Source organism: Molossus molossus, unplaced genomic scaffold (genome assembly GCF_014108415.1).
Source record: "Molossus molossus isolate mMolMol1 unplaced genomic scaffold, mMolMol1.p scaffold_m16_p_19, whole genome shotgun sequence".
Lineage (NCBI taxonomy): Eukaryota > Metazoa > Chordata > Mammalia > Chiroptera > Molossidae > Molossus > Molossus molossus.
The window spans coordinates 43483418-43501966 of NW_023425354.1; the positions used below are offsets into that span (position 1 = coordinate 43483418).

Sequence of the window (18549 nt, forward strand, 5' to 3'; positions counted from 1 at the left end):
AGTGGCTTTACCAGACACAAAGGAGAAATTATGCAGAGACGGACTTCCCCCGCTGGCCGTCACTCCCGTCCCAGACTCTTCCTCAGTCCTTGTAGGCTTCTGGATTATTTCACTGGTGTCTTATAACAACCAGCTCTTCAGCCTTAAATCTAGGAAGAATATTTTAACAGCCTCTGTACGTGCCATGCGAGGAGCCAAGATCTACCCACAATTTGGAAACAAATAACAAGCCCGAAAAGATTTCTTCCTTTTCACGTTTAAATATGAAGAAGAAGACAGAGGAGGAGGAGAAGCGGAAGAAGAGGAAGAGGAGGAAGAGGAAAAGGAGGAGGAGAAAGGAAGAGGAGGAAGAGGAAGACATTTCTGCTTCTTTTCAAGTGCCTATGGAATATTCATATTGATTGTGAGGACATCGGTGGTTTTCTATGAATGTGCTGCCACAGAATCATGTTGGAGCAAAGCAAAAACAAAACCCAGACTTCTAGGCTCCAACCATTTAAAAGACAATAACAATTTAAACATGCCCATGTATGTATATTTGAATAGAAATGTGTAAGACTTACAAAGACATAAATAATAACATATTTCCTGGGTCTTTCTCATTCCTCACATTCTATACAACATTGTTTTGTAACTTAACTCTCTTAATAATAGATGTAGAGTTCTTTCCATATTAGTACATGGAGAGCATCTTCATGTCTTTTACTGCTGCGTAGTATTCCATTACGTGGATGTGGAAGAATTTATGGAATAGATTCCCTGTTAACGGCACTGTCAGCACTTTGGTATCACAAATAATGCTGTAATAAATAACCTTGTACAAATGTCAATTTGTATGGATTAAAGCAATCTCTCAGGAGTGAGAGGCTGGCTGAAAACACATGCATTCTTCCTTTAACAGATACTGCCAAATCGCCTTCTGTAGGAACTCGATAAACTTGAACCTCGATTGGCAATATATCAGACTACTTATTTTTTCCAAAGCTTCTCCAACAGAATATTTTGTCAAACATTTGGGTTTTTGCCAATCTGGTAGGTGAAAATGGTATCTTAGTGTAGTTTGAATTTACAGTAATTTTAGAGGAGGATGTTGGGCATCTCTTCCTTTATTTAAGGAACACATGTCTTTATTTTCTGTGAACAGTCTGTTTATATACTTTGCTTCTTTTTTAATTGAATTGTTAGTCTGAATTTCTATTTTTAAAAATCTTGAGATAATTCTTGATAGCAGGTAGATTTGAGGACCAATCTTCTGAGGCACAAAGTAAATCTCTATGAATTTCAAAAAGCAGATACTTTGCCAAACATTTGCTTACAATTTGATACTAAAACTAGAAATTAATAACAACGTCATGTTTAAAAACCCACTTAACTACTTAGAAATAAATATTCTCAACACTTTTCTAAATACCTGTTGGGCCAAAGAAGAACTCAAGAAGAAGAAGCTAAAGATTTTTATAAATATATTTAATATAGAATATTTATAAAATAATGACATTTATAATATTACATATAAAAACTGATGGGTTGTGTCCATTTAGAAGAAAATTAATTATCGTAAATAGCTTCTTATTAAATATGAAAGAATAATAGTTCCAAGTTGTTAGTAACTTCTCTGTGCCTTAGTTTCTTGTTTTATGAAATGATTAGGGTAGTATCCATACCTTAAAATTATTGAATGCTTATTATGTACCAGGGCCTGATACATTGTAGCAACTCAACAATAGTTTGCTGCTGTAATTACCAATATTTTTACCTAGTGAGAATAAGAGGAAGGAATGAGCAAAGATTAAGGCCAACAAATAAACTTGAAATAAAATGAATACAAGACTTTATAAATACATCTAGGCTATATGTGTGTGTGTGTGTGTGTGTGTGTGTGTGTGTATGTGTTTACATACAACGTAGAAAAAGATATACTTCATTTAGAAGAAAAAACCAACAAAATAGGTAACTAACTAGTAAAGTGTAAACATAAAATAAAAATCCACAAAATTAGGCATTAGAAAAGGCATATAACCATTGATGTGAAGAAGATTAAACAATTACTAATAGGTGTCATGGTCAATTCACATTATATATTGGAAATTTGATTAGAAACAGATGTCTTTCTAGGAAAGTATACTAATTTAGCACAAGATTAAAAACCTGACCAGATCAATAACTAGGTAATAAATTGAAATGTTTGCAAAGAATTCTGTCTCCAAAAGTTTCTAGATCTAGATGGTTTGCAGGTAGCTATTTAAAACTCATAAGGAACAGATTTCATGTTGTTTAAACCGTTCAAGAGGAAAAAAAACATGGAAAGCATCCTAATTAATTTAACAATGCTTAAAAGCTGCTCATGAAAAATATCAGACCAATGAAATGAAAAAAGAAAGAAAAATAGGGGCCACTATTTCTTATAAATATAGAAGTAAAGATTCTAAATAAAATACCAATTCTAAGCAGTCTATTAACAGAATAATTCACTATAGCCAAGAAAGAGTTACTTTAGGAATGCAAAAATGAGTAATGTTAGGAAATTCATTTATCCATTCAGTGTTTGTTTAACCAAGGCATAATAATATATGCCAGACTTTCTCTGGGGATAAGGATATGTGAGGCATAAGCCCTTGTTACCTGGCTATAAGAAGCATTCCAAATTTATTTGATAATATTATTCCTTATTCTTACTCATATTCTTCTATGGACATGGATTATTAGAGGCTAGGGAGGGTGATCCAAAGACAGATAAATGAAAGAAGTTCAAGAGAGCTTGAATGGGGAGTGTGGGTATGCATGTGTACAATACATATAAATGTGTGTCAGGTGGAGTGGTCGTGCTGGAAAGGTAAGAAAAGGCTAAATCATGTGTAAACTCTGTCTAGGCACTTAGGCTTCGATCCCGTGAGCAGTAGGAGAGCTCCTGAAAGGAGAGTGTCAAGCTCAGACTTGCACTGTGGAATGAACACTGAGTAGAGTAAAGAAAATGGCTTGGAGGGAAGGTGAGTCGAGAGGCTGCCTTGATGACTCAGGTGATCATCAGAGGTGATTATCCAGGTCATCAGGTTGTATAATATGAAGAGCTGTGCTAACCAGTGGCCTGGTGGGAACTGGAACCAGGGTGCATTGCCCCGAGGATAAAGAAAAATGGGTGGAAAATTCCAAAATATCCAGGGAAAACTGACCGTAAGAAAGACAGCCAGAAACCTCAACCAATGAGAGATGGATTTAATGCCGACAGAATGCAAATAATAGTACTCTTTCAGAATGACTTAAATATATTGCAGATCCTCAAAAAATAAAGAATAGCATCTATAAAAGGGATAATAAATTATGATACAGTGAATGAATAGAAATGACTCAAGAATGGATATACATGGGTATAAAAAGGGAACAATTGGAATTACTGAAAATAAAAAATAGTTGTTGAAGTAAACAAACTTAATACATGGGATAAAATCTAGTCTAATACAATCCTTTTATAGTCAAAGAGTGAATTTATGAATTGGAATTCATCAAGGAATTTGTCAAGAGCACAGTACAGATACAGTGATAAAGTATATGGAAAAGAAGATAAGATATGTGGGGAATATTTGTCAAGAGCACAGTTCAGATACAGTGATAAACTATATGAAAAAGAAGATAAGATATGTGAATAATAGACTGAGAGGCCCCAGCATTTGTCTCAAAGGAGTTCCAGAAGAAAAGAATGGAGAAGCCAGTGGAAAAGAAATATCCAAAGAAAAAATAACAGCTGATAATATTTCATAATTGAAGGAAGAAAGCACATACTATGGTGCTGAGCAAGATTTAAAAACAAAACTTCCAGACACATTGAAGTGAAACATTAGAACATCAAAGATAAAGAGAGGCCCTGGCACCTGTGGCTTAGTTGACTGGGCATTGTCCCTGCACTGAAAGTTTGCTGGCTCAGTTCCTGGTCAGGGCGTTTGACGGAGTTTTGGGCTCAATTCTTGGTAGGGGGTATGCAGGAGGCAGCTGATTCATAAGAGCAGACTTATTATCAGCTATGGGACACTTTCTTATCAGCAGAGGGACAATGGGACAATATTTTGAAAAAGAATTTTTTTTTTTGGGGGGGGGGGGACATGCCCCTAGCGGGAACCAAACCCAGGACTCTCTGGTCTGCAGGCCAACACTCCAACCACTGAGCCAAACTGGCCAGGGCAATATTTTGAAAATGTTGAAGGAAAGAAACAAAGAACCCCTTTAATCTAAAATTCTATACCCAGAAAAACTATTCGCAAAGACAAAGTAAAACTGTTTTCAGACATAAAACAATGAAGGAAATGACCACTCACACACTCTCCCTGAAAGAATTAGTAAAGGATGTTCATCAGCCAGAAGAAAAGAGAAACCAAGAGAAAAGATACAATTAATAAGTGCAAAGATAGGTAAACTATGTTGATAAATTTAATTACTGACTGGAAACAAAGTAATTTTTTGTGTGTGTTTAAAGAGGCTCGAACTAAGTTTATAAACAAAAGTAGGAAGGGCAGTGGGTCGGGAAGGGTTCAGTCGTTATTGTTTATCTTTCCCGCCTCAAGAGAGAGAGAGCAAGTAAATTTAGAGTTTGTTGTGAAAGTATACAGATGTGTGTATTAGAAGTTATAGAAGTAGAATCTATAGCAGAGGGATAAAAAGACTATTTAAAAAACTATTAAACTGAAGGCAGGAAAGATGGAAAAAAAGGAAAGAACTGGGTAATAAAAAACACCAAATAATAAAAATAATTCAAAATACATTAGTAATCACAATAAGTATAAAGAGCCTATGAAAATATCAGACGATCAGATTGAACTAAAAACTCAGCTACAATTCTGCTTGTAAAGCACATACCGAAAGGAAAATGATATGGAAAGATTTAAGATGAAAAAAAAAATGAAAAAAAGATATGCTGGGGAAATACTCATCAAGAAAGCTGGCATAACAATATTAATACCAGACAAAATAGCACTTCAGACAGAAAGCGTTAGCGGGGTAAACGGAACACTTCTTTGTAACTTGGGAACATTTCTTCCCACTCTTGATGTTGCCTGTTGCGTGGAAGGAGCACTGTTGTGTAACACCCCTGGCTCTCTCCGCCCTCTCTGTTAGGTGGATTTGGAAACAAGAACTTGACATGTGTAGCTGTGTTCTTCCCTTTTCCTTCTTGGAGCTAGCTGCCATCCGGGGTTCCCTCTGCTCCCTGGACTAAAGTCGCACCTGAGCAGACCCCGTGAGAGGAGCTTGCCCCTGCCCAGCACCGCCTGTGACTGGGTGGGTAACTCTTGGGTTAGTTAGAAGATTCATTTCGTCTTCACACTAACCTGCATGCTTCCTCTTGGCCTTTATCAGTAACAAAGGAGTTAAATGTTGACGTCCAACGGCCTTACTCTTAATTTTTTTGTTTGTTTGTTTGTTTGTTTCTGAACGTGTTCATAACCTGGGCAAGGAAAGATGCCCTTTGCGAGACCCCTCAGAGTCCTCAGCCTACATGATGATAAAGAGAACAGTCCACCCAGAAGATCTAACAGTCCTGAACTTGTAAACTTGTACTTAGTAACATAGTCTTGAATTTAATAAGGCAAAAACTGTTAGGAATATAAAGAGAAGTGGAAAAATCCTTGGTTCTAATGGGAGATTTCAGTAACATGTCTGATATACAGATGGACAAAGCAGACAAAAAACTGTAAGGATATAGATTTGAACACTACAATTAAAAATTTTGATTTTATAATGTACTTTCCTGAATGCAACAAAAGAAAAAAAGTACATCCTTTTTAAGCCCACATAGAACATGAAAAAAAAAATCTATACATTAAGTCAATAAATTTCAAATAATTAATACTGTACAGATTATGTTCCCAGAATATAAGAAAATTAAATTAGAAATCAGCAATTAAGCCCAGCTGGTGTGGCTCAGTGATTGAGCATCGACCCATGTACCAAGAGGTCACTGGTTTGATTCCTGGTCAGGACACATGCCCAGGTTGTGGGCCTGATCCCCAGTTGGGGGCATGCAGGAGGCAGCCAGTCGATTTTCTCTTATTAATGTTTCTCTATCTCTCTCTCTCCCTCTCCCTTCCTCTCTCTCTAAAAATCAATAAAGAAAAAAAAAATATCAACAATTAAAATACTGAAGGAAAAATGTCATACATTTGGAGAATTAAGGAAAAACCCTTGTAAATAACTCATGGGCTAAAGAGGAAATCACAAAAGAACTGACAAAATTTTTAGACCTAAATGACAGTGAAAATACTATGTACCAATGCAGTGGGATGCAAAAGGGGGGGGGGGAGATATATAGTTTTAAATGCATTCATGAAAAAGGCAAAAGATTGTGTAAGCACATGGGTCAGGAAGTTAGGAAAAGAATAGAAAAAACCCGAAGGAAAGAGAAGCAAGGGAATGAAAAAGACAAGAACATGCTATCACAGTAAAGAGCAAAAATGACAAAGAATAGAGACCATCAACAAAACTGAAAGCTATCTACTGGAAAGATGCAGATAAACCCCTCACGAGGACTGATGGAGGAACACACAGGGAAAGCACGATGGCCTTACAGCAGTGAAGGCAGGGACACAGCTGCAAATAGGGGTGAAGGCCTCAGAGCATCCCCAAACAAATTTATATCAATGCCCTTGATGGATAATTTTATAGAAAAATATACATTACTGCCCTGGCAAGTTTGTCAGCGGTTAGAGCGTTGGCCCTCGGACCGATGAGTCACGGGTTCGATTCAGGTCAAGGGCACGTACCTCGGTTGCGGTTCGTCCCGGCCCTGGTTGGGTTGTACGGGAGGCAACCCGTCGATGTGGTTCTATCACATCGATGTTTCTCTCTGTCTCTCTCTCTCTTCCTCCCTTCCACTCTATCTAATGATAGAGAGAAAAATATCCTCAGGTGAGAAATAAAAAAAAAAATGTGTGTATATATATGTATATGTATGTGTATATGTATATATATATATACACACACACACACACACACACACACATTACCAAAACTTATCCAATAAAGAGTAGAAAGCCTAAATACTCACCATTAAATAACTGAATTGCTGGCCAATGTATCAAGCAACAGGCCCAGAGATGTCACAGTTGAGTTTTAGCAAATCTTCAAGGAACAGAAAATCTATGGTATACAAACTCTTTTAAAGGACGAGAAGCTCCCCAGCAATTTTATGAGGTTAATAACATCCTGATATTAAAACCTGACAAGGGAAGTACAAGGGGGGGGGGGGGTGGAATGGCCAGTGTTGCTATTGAGTGTAAATGTGAAACTCTAAATAAAATATTGACAAATTAAGCCCTGGTTGGTTTGGCTTAGTGGTTAGACATCGGCCCGCAGACCAAAGAGTCGTGGGTTCAACTCTGGTCAAGGGTATGTACCTCAGTTGCGGTTCGGTCCTTGGCCCTAGTCAGGGTCGTGCAGGAGGCAGCCAATCGATGTGTCTCTCTCACATCGATGGTTTTCTCTCTTTCTCTCTCTCCCTCCCACTCTATCTGAAGATAGATGGAAAAATATCTTTGGGAGAGAATTTTAAAAAATCTGAATTCAGCAAGATGAAGAAATAATACATAAGCAAGTAGAGTTTTACCCATGGAATGAAAAGATGGCTCAACAGAAATGTAATCCACCAGATTTACAGATTAAAATCCCTGTGATTATCTCAGCAGATACAGAAAAGCCTTCCGTAAAATGCAGCACTTTCATAATGAGCTAAATGAAGTGGGAACAGGATAAATTTAGAGTCTTATGGTAAATCCCTTTATAAAGCAACTTTCATCCCATTTATATCTGGAGTAACTCCAGCTTCTCAAATATTAGAGTTTCTTTTCATAAAGGTTTAGTTGCATGCGAGAACCCAAATATATCCAGAAGCTGTGCCCGATTCTTTGAGACAACACAACCCACAAAGAAACCAAAAAATAATGGTGAACTTGAAGGTGACTGTTTGCTCTTCCCATATTTTGGTTTGGGACAGTTTTACCAGGCAGGTCCTTTAAGTATCCACCTCCTGTGAGGTACCTAAGTAGGATTTCATTTTCCCACCATTTGAGTGTGGTGCCCAACACATGGGTTGGGTGAATGAGGCAGCTGTGACCCAGGGGAGACACGATGTGAGTGTTCCTACCTGTGGTCGGGCATGATCTTAGCCACCGTCCTCACTGGCTCCATTTCTCAGGGACACTCTTCTTTGCAGGTCCAAAGTGAAGACCGTGCACGAACGGATCCCCTTGGCTGGGCTGAGCAAGTTGCCCAGCATCCCTCAGATTGCAAAGGTAAAAGCCAGACCGTGAGGGAAGGTGACTGCCTCTTTGAGCCCAGGCTGGCCTCTGGGGCGGGGGTGCAGGTTCGTCCTGGGCGGGCTTTACCCTTGGAGAGGGGAAGGCCACTGGACTCTTTGACCCTTGCTGCATAAATGGGGGTGGGGGAGGGCTGTTAGCAGACCCTGTCTCTGACATCCTCCCTATCCCATCCTCGCTGCTGAGGCTGCTCCGTATAATCATAGTCTCTGCCCCCAAGTTCGCAGCTAGTTCAGGAGGCAAGGCCTGTGCCGCTGCTCTGGATACTGGGAACTGAGTCAGCCAGGTGGGATGGGAAGGATGGTCAGCCGAGCTGGGTTGGACCCGCACTTTGGGAGCAGGAATGTTGGGCAGAGTCGTGCCCAGTACCTTCAGTGGCCTCGCTTCATCAGGAGACCCCGGGAAGGTTGGTTCTTTCCTGGTCACTCAGCAGCAGAGCCGGAATTCACTGCCCGGCCTCCTGACACCGCAGGTCGTGGCCCCCCGTTTCCTTTCCCCAGTGGGCAAAGGAGCCCAGATGCTCTGCAGGACGTGGCCCCTGAACTGTGTGTTTTCTCCCCGTTTAGGCTTTCTGTGACGACGCAGTGGGACTGAAATTCAGCCCTGTCCTGTACCCCAAGGTGAGACCTTCACCCCTTATCCAGGGCTCTGCAGCTTGGCCTGGATTTGTGCACTGTGGCTCTGGGGAAAGTTTTCTGTCTCTTGGCGGGGCTTTGTGGGGTCTCCGTGACAAATCTCCACGTCTCCCCTCTCCTTGCTCAACCCTTCACGAACTGGTGCGCTGGGAACCCATTGTCAGCCACGCCTGGGTCCGGCCTGCCCGGGTGGGCCCCCAGCTCTGTGGGGGCGGCAGCATCCCAGCTTCTCCCCCGCACTCTGTCCCACAGCCCGGAGGCCGGCGGGGGTGGGGAGTGATCTGCCTCTGGCAGGGGGTGTGGGGGCTGGTCAGCCATCATGGAGGAGTGAGGGGGCAGAAGGCACACCTCCTGTAAAAATGGAAAAGCCAGACTGCGGCTCCTCATTGCCAGTGTTACCGCAGCTCTGAGGCCTGGCAGGCCCCTGCTCGGCCCTAGTGAATACACTGGCTGGATCTCTGTTATCGATTCCTTACGACCGTCCTGATCTTGACCCCGGGTCTGATGTGGGCATGGGGGTAGGAGCGATAAAAACGAAACGAGCCAACAACCCACTCAGGAACAATTACGGCATGACAAGACTGAATCACCCACAGACAGTGAACTGCTTTAGAGGGGCCACGGGCAGGACCCCGTGTACCCACTGCTTCTCCATGAGCCGGCGGGGTCTGGAGAGACGGGGTGCAGGGCTGGGCCGAGCCGGCGCTGTGGGCAGCTGGGGCTGGTTCGGTCCATGCTCCGAGTCCCAGTTCTGACAACCAGGAACCACGGGGTGAAACGTTTGGTGGAGAAGAGTGGCCCTATCCTGGCTGGGCACCCAGAACCCCCTGGAACGAACACCTTAAGTGTTCACGATTGGACAGGACACTCCATTTACCCCTGTGCAGTGGTTGAGCTAACGACGGTCCTCTCCTGCGCAGAGAAGGAGCCGGAGCCCTCCCCTCAGGTGCCTCCTGTCAGCCGTGCGGGCATTCGTGGGCATCCGCGGGCATCCGCGGGCACTTCCCGGTGCTGTGCTGCACTCCACTGAACACCGCCCATCATTCACCGCCCTTCCTTTTATAATTAAAGCTGAATTAGTGCGGTTGAACCAACAGTAAAACCCCATCATAAAGGCCGAACTTAACCCCAAATTGGGCCATGTTTGCTGTCACGTCGAGCCCCCGAGAGCCCTGGATGGCACCCACTTGCATCGCCCTCTCTGACTCGGAAAAGCCTCCTGCCCGGCCAGTGGTGGAGGAGTAGCTGTATTTCCACGTTCTCAGTATGGGAGGCCGGCGTAGGCCGGCGGGGATGTTAATCTGGCCGGGATGTGTGTGTGTTTTTATCAGATTCAGAGTTTAGAACGTTCCTTGGAAGGTCTCCACGGCTGGGTGCCTCTTCCATGCAGGGCACCTGCTCTGGTCCTTGACTCATCCTGGAGCGAGTGGGTGGCTCCCTCCCGGGCCGGCCGGCCATCCTCTTCCGGGGGCAGCTGACAAGGGTCCATCTCCTCCGGGAGCTGAGAGCCTCCCGGGGAGATGTGACCTAACATGGGCCACGTTGCGGCCAACAAGTCGTGCCCAGTCTGCTTCTCCCGTAGCCCAACACAAGGTTGGACCTCTCCGTTTTATTGCAGAGGGTATCCCGATAGCTCCAAATCTCTTCCCCGCAGAGCTGGCTCCACTCTAATCTTTCTGGGGGGTTACCTAGATGATGATGATGATGATGGTGATGATGGTAGCTGCTTGTGCTCAGCACTTTCTGTGCCTGGTCTCAACGAATCTCCACAACCACATATCTCCATTTCATGGATGGGGAAACTGAGGCCCAGAGAAGTTAAGTGGCTCACTTGAAGCCATACGGGTAAAAGCAGCAGATTCAAAATTAGAGTCTAGTGTTTCTGACCCTCACATACCAATTCTTTGAAGCGCAATAGAAAATTAGATCGAACCAGAGGTCGTTTTTTTTTTTTGCCCTTTGCATGTTGTGTTAGGGTATGTTCCTCCTAACGGGGTCTCCTCTTAGACCTGTTATTTAGAGGTGAGGGGGTTAAAGTCCCAGCAGGAGCTGTGCCTCGTCAAAGTCATCTTGCTGGTTACAGGGGGAGATGGGGCCAGTGTCATCCTCGCTTACCAGTCTTGGGGGCCTGGGTTCACTTTTTACACCACAGGTCGAACAGTGGACTCAGTTCCCCGAGTCCTGCTGGACTCTGTGTGCCCCGTTCTTGGCTGGCACATCTGGATGGGAATGGAATGAGTGATCCAGAGGTTTGGCCACTACCGGGGGACGCTCAGGTGTTGAGACCCAGCTAAGCCCTTTGGCGCCGCATCCTGACCACGTACTTCTTCCTTCACCCTTTCTCCGCTTCTCCGTGTGTGGGTGTCCCGTGTCGGGAGCACACGCTTTCCGTTTCCCTCCACATTAATAAACAATCCGATTTTCCTTCCCACCTTTTCCAGGCCTCCCACATGATTGTGTCCTATGATGAGCACGATGTCAAGAACACATTCAAATTTGGGGTCATTTATCAAAAAGCCAGGCAGGTAAGCACCACAAATTCATACTGGTCACTATATCCTGTGGTTTCTCACTGGGGACTCGTTTTTTCTTCCCCCAAGTACAGGAGTCCTGTACTAGGTTCTTAAATAGTCTGAATACAACAACGTCAAGGATGAGTTAGACCGGAGTGGGCTGAATTGTCCAAGTAGGCTCCTCCTCACACAGAGGCCTGCGAGGCCTTTGCTTGGTAATGTAGCTTTCCATACAGCAGATCCCAATTCTTCCTGGCCACCTCAGCTCATCATTATCTACAGGCTGTTGATCACAAGAAAAATCAGGCGGAGTAGGGGGAATGGATTAGCCCACGCTGCTCTCTAGCCTTTTCCCCCCAGACTTTGTCGTGCAGGGGCCAGTTGTGTGCATTTCTTACCAAATCCGAGTTCAGCAACGTCATGTTTGGGGCTGGAATGCAGCCATGGCAGAAGTATTTACACCATGGTAATTGGCAAACACCAGGGCTTCTGTTTCTCAATTTGGAGAGTTGGTTGTTAAAAATTGACCAGTGCACCACTACTCCCCCTCCTCTGTCTCTTTTAGCACTTAATGCCACTTTGGAGTTAGTTGGACGAGTAATGTTTCTCAAAGTGTGTTCCGTGAGACACAGTCTGGTGAAGTATTCTGTGAACAAATGATGTGGAGGGGGTTCAGTTGTATAGACACATTTTAAAGCCTCTATGAACCTCCAAGGTAAAGACTCTATTACTTTGTTGAATATTTATTAACATCCTGAGAAGTAGCCCGTTGAACATGTTGGTGTTTCCTCACCTGGTTTGATGAAAGAAGGTTCCATACTCGTTTTATCTTTGTATCATGCAGGGTCCTAGCATGATGACTTTGTATAAATACACTCAGCTTTTTTCATATATGAATTAGTGAATGAATAAAAGTTTTGGCCCTAATGGTAGGTTGATAGTACCTTTCATTATTATCTGTGGGTCCCCCCAACCCGTGTGTATGTGTGTGTCTACATAATAGCTGACTTCCTTTTCTGAAGATATTAGGCCACAAGAGACATGTGTTCGCTTAACAACACTCTAATTAAGTGAAGAGTTTAGGAGCTGAATCGTAGATAAATCATGTAATTTAAGGGAGATTATTCAGATAGTCACTCTGATTGTGTTCACATATTGCATTTTTATTTTGTACAGCTCTGCTAATGTAACCCACCTAATTAGAGTTCCTTGCTTGTGAAATTTACCAAAGCAGATCTCATAAGGTGATTACAATCCAGTGTTCCAGCAAAGTTACAATTACTGAATATTAACCATCCACCTCTGAGAAGGAGTCTGTCTGTTGTTTATGTACCTGATGCTGCTGAGGCAAGGTGGGGGTGTGCAGGGAGATAACTCTCTAGAAACAAAACAAAACTTGGCAGCCCAGCCAGTGTGGTTCAGTGGCTGAGTGTCAACCCCTGCACCAAGAGGTCCCGGTTCGATTCCTGGTCAGGGCACATGCCCAGGTTGTGGGCCTGATCCCCAATGGGGGGCATGCAGGAGGCGGCCGATCGATGTCCTCTCTCGTCAATGTCTCTATTTCTCTCTCCCTCCCCCTTCCTCTCTCTCTAAAATCAATAAAGAAAGAAAGAAAAACTTGGCATATTGTTGTTTTGCAAACCTACAGCCTGGGGACATTTAATATGAACATTAGTTACATGAAAGCCTTGTGCTGGTCTGAGGATATAAATAAGTCCCATCTAACTCTTCTGTTTGTCAGGACTGTGCTAAGCATTGTGGGGTATATAAGTGATGACTGAGACCCTGCCCTGAGTGCATGGCCTGTACAAAAATAAAGATAATGCTGCCCTGAGCAGTGGTTAGACTGCTGGCCCACAGACCAAAGGGTGTCGGGTTCGATTCCTAGTCAGGGGCATGTACCTGGGTTGCAGGTTCGATCCTGGCCCCGGTCAGGGCTCGTGCGGGAGGCAATCAATTGAAGTGTCTCTCTCACATCAGTGTTTCTCTCTCTTTTTCTCCCTGCCTCTCTCCCCTTCCTCCCCCCTTCCATTCTCTCTAAAAAAAATCAATGGAAAAAATATCCTCAGGTGAGGATTAAAAAAAAAAAAAAAATATAGATAATGCCAACACCAGGTTGGGTGTAAATCTGGAGAGAGCACGAGCTGGATGGTTTTCCCAGTAGAAGATGTGCGTTGCCTGGAGGTATTCTCCTGCGTTCAGCCTCGTGACCTGGGGCAGACGAATGCTGGGCCAAGGCTGAGAAGCCTTCCCGGTGTGCTGTGGGGCTCTCTCTGGGAGGGGCTACATGGCACATATTTCAGACTTCATGAGCTATACTGTCTCCGTTACAACCACTCCACCCTGCCTTTGTAGTGTGAAAGCAGCCAAAGACACTAGGTAAGTAAGTTGGCCTGACTGTGTTCCAATAAAACTTTATTTATAAAGACAGGCAGCAGGCCAGACTTGGCCCGCAGGTCCTAGTGTGCCGACCTCTGCTGGAAAGCGGTGTGTCCCAAACTGCAGACATTCACCAACCACACTCAGTATCTGCATCACAGTATCTGTATGGCACTGTTACAATTTTTATCACATCTCTCCTATAAACTGCTTAATATTTTCTTTAAAAGTTTTTTTTTTCCAACTTAAAAGCATTTATTTCTAAAGGAAATTTTATATCAATGCTCTAATTGGAAAATTGCTATCCTTTGCATGAAACAAAGGTAATTCTAAACAGAAATGCTATAAAAATAAAGTTGCTGAAATCTAACTAGATTCTGTTACCTGGTGAAGGCTTGGAACCTCAGGTCTGCTGTTTGTTGAATGTGGGCATTAGGAGATGTTGAAGAATCACCTACTAGAGACTCTGTCCTTGAAGTGAGTGTGCAGACGGGTGTCTATGTCCCCTGAGGCTGCTCGTTGCCATCTGTGGATGTTTGCAGGTTGTGCCACTGTGGCCAGAGCCTGCTGATCGGGTGGGGCCGCTCGGTGATCTCAGCCTGTCACAACTGTCACTACAGTTTTCAATTTAAAAAATTATTAAAGTTTAAATTTTTAGATGTTTGTAGATGTACATGCAGTTGTAAGAAACAATATAGACCCAGAAACATGGAAGTAGGGTACAGACTGACAACCCTCAGAAGAAGGGGTGGTGGGGGGAGGGAAGAGATAAACCACAGAACTTATATGCGTGTATGCATAACCAAAGGACATGGACAACAAAGCCGGGGACGGGGCGGGGGGGATGGGGAGGAGGGTGTCAATGGGGTAAAAAAGGAGAAACACCCGTAACAAAAATAAAATAAATAAATAAATAAATAAATAAACTATTGTGCAAAGCAAAAAAAAAAAAAAAAAAAGGAAGAAACAATATAGAGAGATCGGTGTACTCTTTACCCAGTTTCCCCCACAGCCAATGTATAGTGCAGTACCACAGCCGTGCAATCCATAGGTCTTATCCTGATCGCCCCAATTTTATTTTATTTATTTATTTATATAAAAATATGTTTTTATGGATTGTCTTTAGAGAGACAGGAAGGGAGCCAGAGTTAGAAAACATCCATTGGCCGCCTCCTGCATGCCCCCTACTGGGGATCGAGCCTGCAACCTGGGCATGTGCCCTGACAGGAATCGAACTGGGACCTCTCAGACCATGGGACACTGCTCCATCCACTGAGCCACACCTGCTGGGCCTGATCTCCCCAATTTTATATGTACTTATCTCTGTGTGTATGTGTGTGTGTGTATTTCGTTGTATATAATTTTATCACATATTTAGGTTACACAGTCAAGATACAGAATTCCATCATCCTTTTGCTTTTAGAATATCTTGTATTGCCTTTTTGTAACCATGCTATCTCCTCCTGCCTCTGTGCTCCCTTCCCCCTCCCATCCCTAACCCTTGGGAACTACTAATCTGTTCTCCAATTTCTAAAACTTCGTCATTTCAAAAATTACATCATACGGTGTATACAACTTTGGGATTGGCTTTTTTCCACTTAGTGAAATTCATCCAAGTGCTGGAGTATATCAGTAATTACTTCCTTTTTATGGTTGAGTAGTATTCTATGGTATGTGTGTACCACAGTCTGTCTGACCATTCACCCACTGATGGAAAAGCTGGATTGCTTCCAGTTTGGGCTGTTATAAATAAAGTTGCTTTGAACACTCGTAGCCAGGAATTTTGTGAGCATACATTTTTATTTCTGTGGGATAGCTGCCCAGGGGTCTGATTGCTGGGTTATATGGTAACTATATGTTTAGTTCTGGAAGAAACTGCAAACTGTTTTTTAGGGCGGTTGTTCCATTTTACATTCCTACAAGCAACATTTGATTGAAACGTTTGATTGATCCGTGATCTCCACATCCTTGCCAGCATTTGGGGGTGTTACTATGTTTTATGTTAGCCATTCTGATAGATGTGTAGTGATAGCTCATTATATTTATATTTTATTATTATTTTAATTTGCATTGCTCTCATGGCTAATGATGTTGAACATCTTTTCTTTCTTTTTTTTTATCCTCACCCGAGGACATTTTTACCTTTTTTTGTTCAGATAGAGTGGGAGGGAGAGAGAGGAAGAGAGAGAGAGAGAGAAACATTAATGTGAAAGGGACACATCGAGTGGCTGCCACCCGCACGACCAATCAGGGCTGGGGACAAAGTGCAACCGAGGTACGCGCCCTTAGTGGGAACCGAACCCGGGTCTCTCTGGACCGCAGGCCGAAGCTCTAACTACTGAGCCAAACCGGCCAGGGCGATGTTGAACATCTTTTAACGTGCTTATCTGCCATCTGTATATCCTCTCGGGTGAAATGAGTGTTCGAGTCTTTTGTCTTTATCATTAGCATAGTAATAGAAACTTGAAAATGAAGGTTCATCACAATAGATCCTACTCCTTAAAATAGAAAGCAGAAGAGGAGGCTATTTACAACCAAGTCTTCTGTCTCTCTGAACAGCACAGAAATACTACAAGAGAGAGAAACTAGATTGAGATGGCTGACTGTTGACTATTTCCAATTGGATTATTTTTACTGTTCCGTTAAAACATTTTTTGTAACAGCTTTTTTGAGGTATAACTCACATACCATACAATTCGCAGTGGTACATGGACTATATCTGAATAAAGTATACAATTCAGTGGTTTGTTGTATATTCACAGAATTATACAACTGCCACTATTATCTGACTCCAGACCATTTTCAACCCCAAAAGAAACTCCATAGTCATTGGCTGTCACTCTCCATCACCACTCGCTCCAGCTCCTGTTAACCACAAATCGACTTTCTGTCTCCAAGGGTTTTCCTGGTCTGGACATTTTATATAAATGGGACCATGGGATGTGGCTTTTTGTGCCTGTGCCTTTCAGTCAGCATAACGTTGTCAAGATTCTCGTAGTAGGAATCAGTACGTGGTTCCTGTTTGTGGCCGAAGGGTATTCCATGGCGTGGACACACCACACTGTGTCCTCATGTGTCAGCTGCTGGAAAATGGCTGTTATGAAGAATGCTGCTGTTAACACCCGAGTGCGAGTTTTCGTGTGGACTTAGGTTTCTATTTCTCGTGGATATGTTCTTAGGAGTGGAGTGGCTGGGTCTTACAGCGACTCTGTGTTTCGCCTGCTGAGACACTGCCAGCCTGTTTTGCCAACTGAGGGCACCGTTTTACATTCCCACTGGCTTATGTGGGTTCTGATTTTTCTACAGCCTCACCAACACTTGTCTTTCTTGTTGCTTCTAGCCATCCTTGCGTGTCAAGTGGCATCTCATTGTGGTGTTGATTCCTATTGAGTTTTTTTTTTATTGATTAATTTTTGTTACAGATGATTCTCCTTTTCCCCCCCACTGATTCCCCCCTCCCTCTCCCCTCCCTGCCCCTTCCCCAGATTGTTGTCCATGTCCACTGTTCATGCATACATGCGTATAAGTTCTGTGGTTCATCCCTCCCCCACCTCCCCACTCCTTAGGGGATTGTCAGTCTGTACCCCGCTTCCGCGTCTCTGGGACTACCCCATTCCTCAAACTGTTATGTTCATTATATTCCACAAATAAGTGAGATCATATGAAATTTTTCTTTCTCTGTTTGGCTTTTTTCACTTAGGATGATACTTTCCAGGTCCCTCCATGTAGTCTCAAAGGATAAGAGATCTTTGAGTTTTAAGAGTTCTTTATATATTCTAGATAGGAGTCCCTCACCAGAAGCCCAGCTATCAATTTTTCATTGATGGATTGGTTTTTGGTATCAGATCTAAGAACTCTGTGCTTCACCTTTGCTTGTTGTACTGACCAGCAGCTTTTGTTTGAAGAGAAAGTCCTCATTAACCAGCCCCCAAATCCAGGTCCATGAGCATCAGAGCCACTGGATGGCGATGGTGTGGGCGATGGGGAGAAGGAGAGAAAGGGACCAGGTAACTAGGCAACAGCATTCCTTCCTTTGGCACCAAGAAGGCTTCTTCTAACTCCTGCCCCTGGCCTGTTTCTCTTCCAGACTCTGGAGGAGGAGCTGTTTGGGAATAATGAGGAGAGCCCAGCTTTCAAGGAGTTCTTGGGGCTGCTGGGGGACACCATCAGCCTGCAGGACTTCAAAGGGTAGGTTTCAGCCAAGTGATGGCTCCGGCCCCATGGATGAGGACGCGGAGGAAGGGTGAGGGTTGACGGCTGAGTTTCAGGGAGGGCGCGTGAGAGTTAAAAACACACACAAGAGCCCGGCTGGTGTGGCTCAGTGGTTGAAATTTGACCAATGCACCAAGAGGTCGCTGGCTTGATTCCTGGTCAGGGCACATGCCCAGGTTGTGGGCCTGATCCCCAGTGGGGGGCATGCAGGAGGCAGCCAATTGATGTTCTCTCTCATCCATGTTTCTATCTTTCTATCTCTCCCTTCCTCTCTCTCTCAAATCAATAAAGAAAAAGAAAACACACACATACACATACACACAAGGGGCCTGGTCGGTTTGGCTGAGCAGTTAGAGCGTCGGCCTGCGGACCAGTGAGTCATGGGTTTGATTCCGGTCAAGGGCACGTACCTCTGTTGCGGTTCATCCCCGGCCCTGGATGGGGCCATGCGAAAGGCAACCAATTGATATGTCTCTCACATCGATGTTTCTCTCTCTCTCTCTCTCCCCCTCC

General features: G+C 43.7%; 1 protein-coding gene across 2 annotated transcripts in view; it reads left to right on the forward strand.

Annotated features, from left to right (window-relative positions):
* The window catches only part of RAP1GAP2 (RAP1 GTPase activating protein 2), a 191076-nt gene that overhangs the window by 138173 nt on the left and 34354 nt on the right, over positions 1 to 18549 (forward strand). For both annotated transcript variants that reach the window (XM_036269199.1, XM_036269201.1), the window contains 4 exons: positions 8195 to 8273; positions 8864 to 8917; positions 11374 to 11457; positions 17912 to 18012. In XM_036269199.1, coding sequence (XP_036125092.1) covers positions 8195 to 8273; positions 8864 to 8917; positions 11374 to 11457; positions 17912 to 18012 — 318 coding nt within the window. The remainder of the gene's footprint in view (positions 1 to 8194; positions 8274 to 8863; positions 8918 to 11373; positions 11458 to 17911; positions 18013 to 18549) is intronic.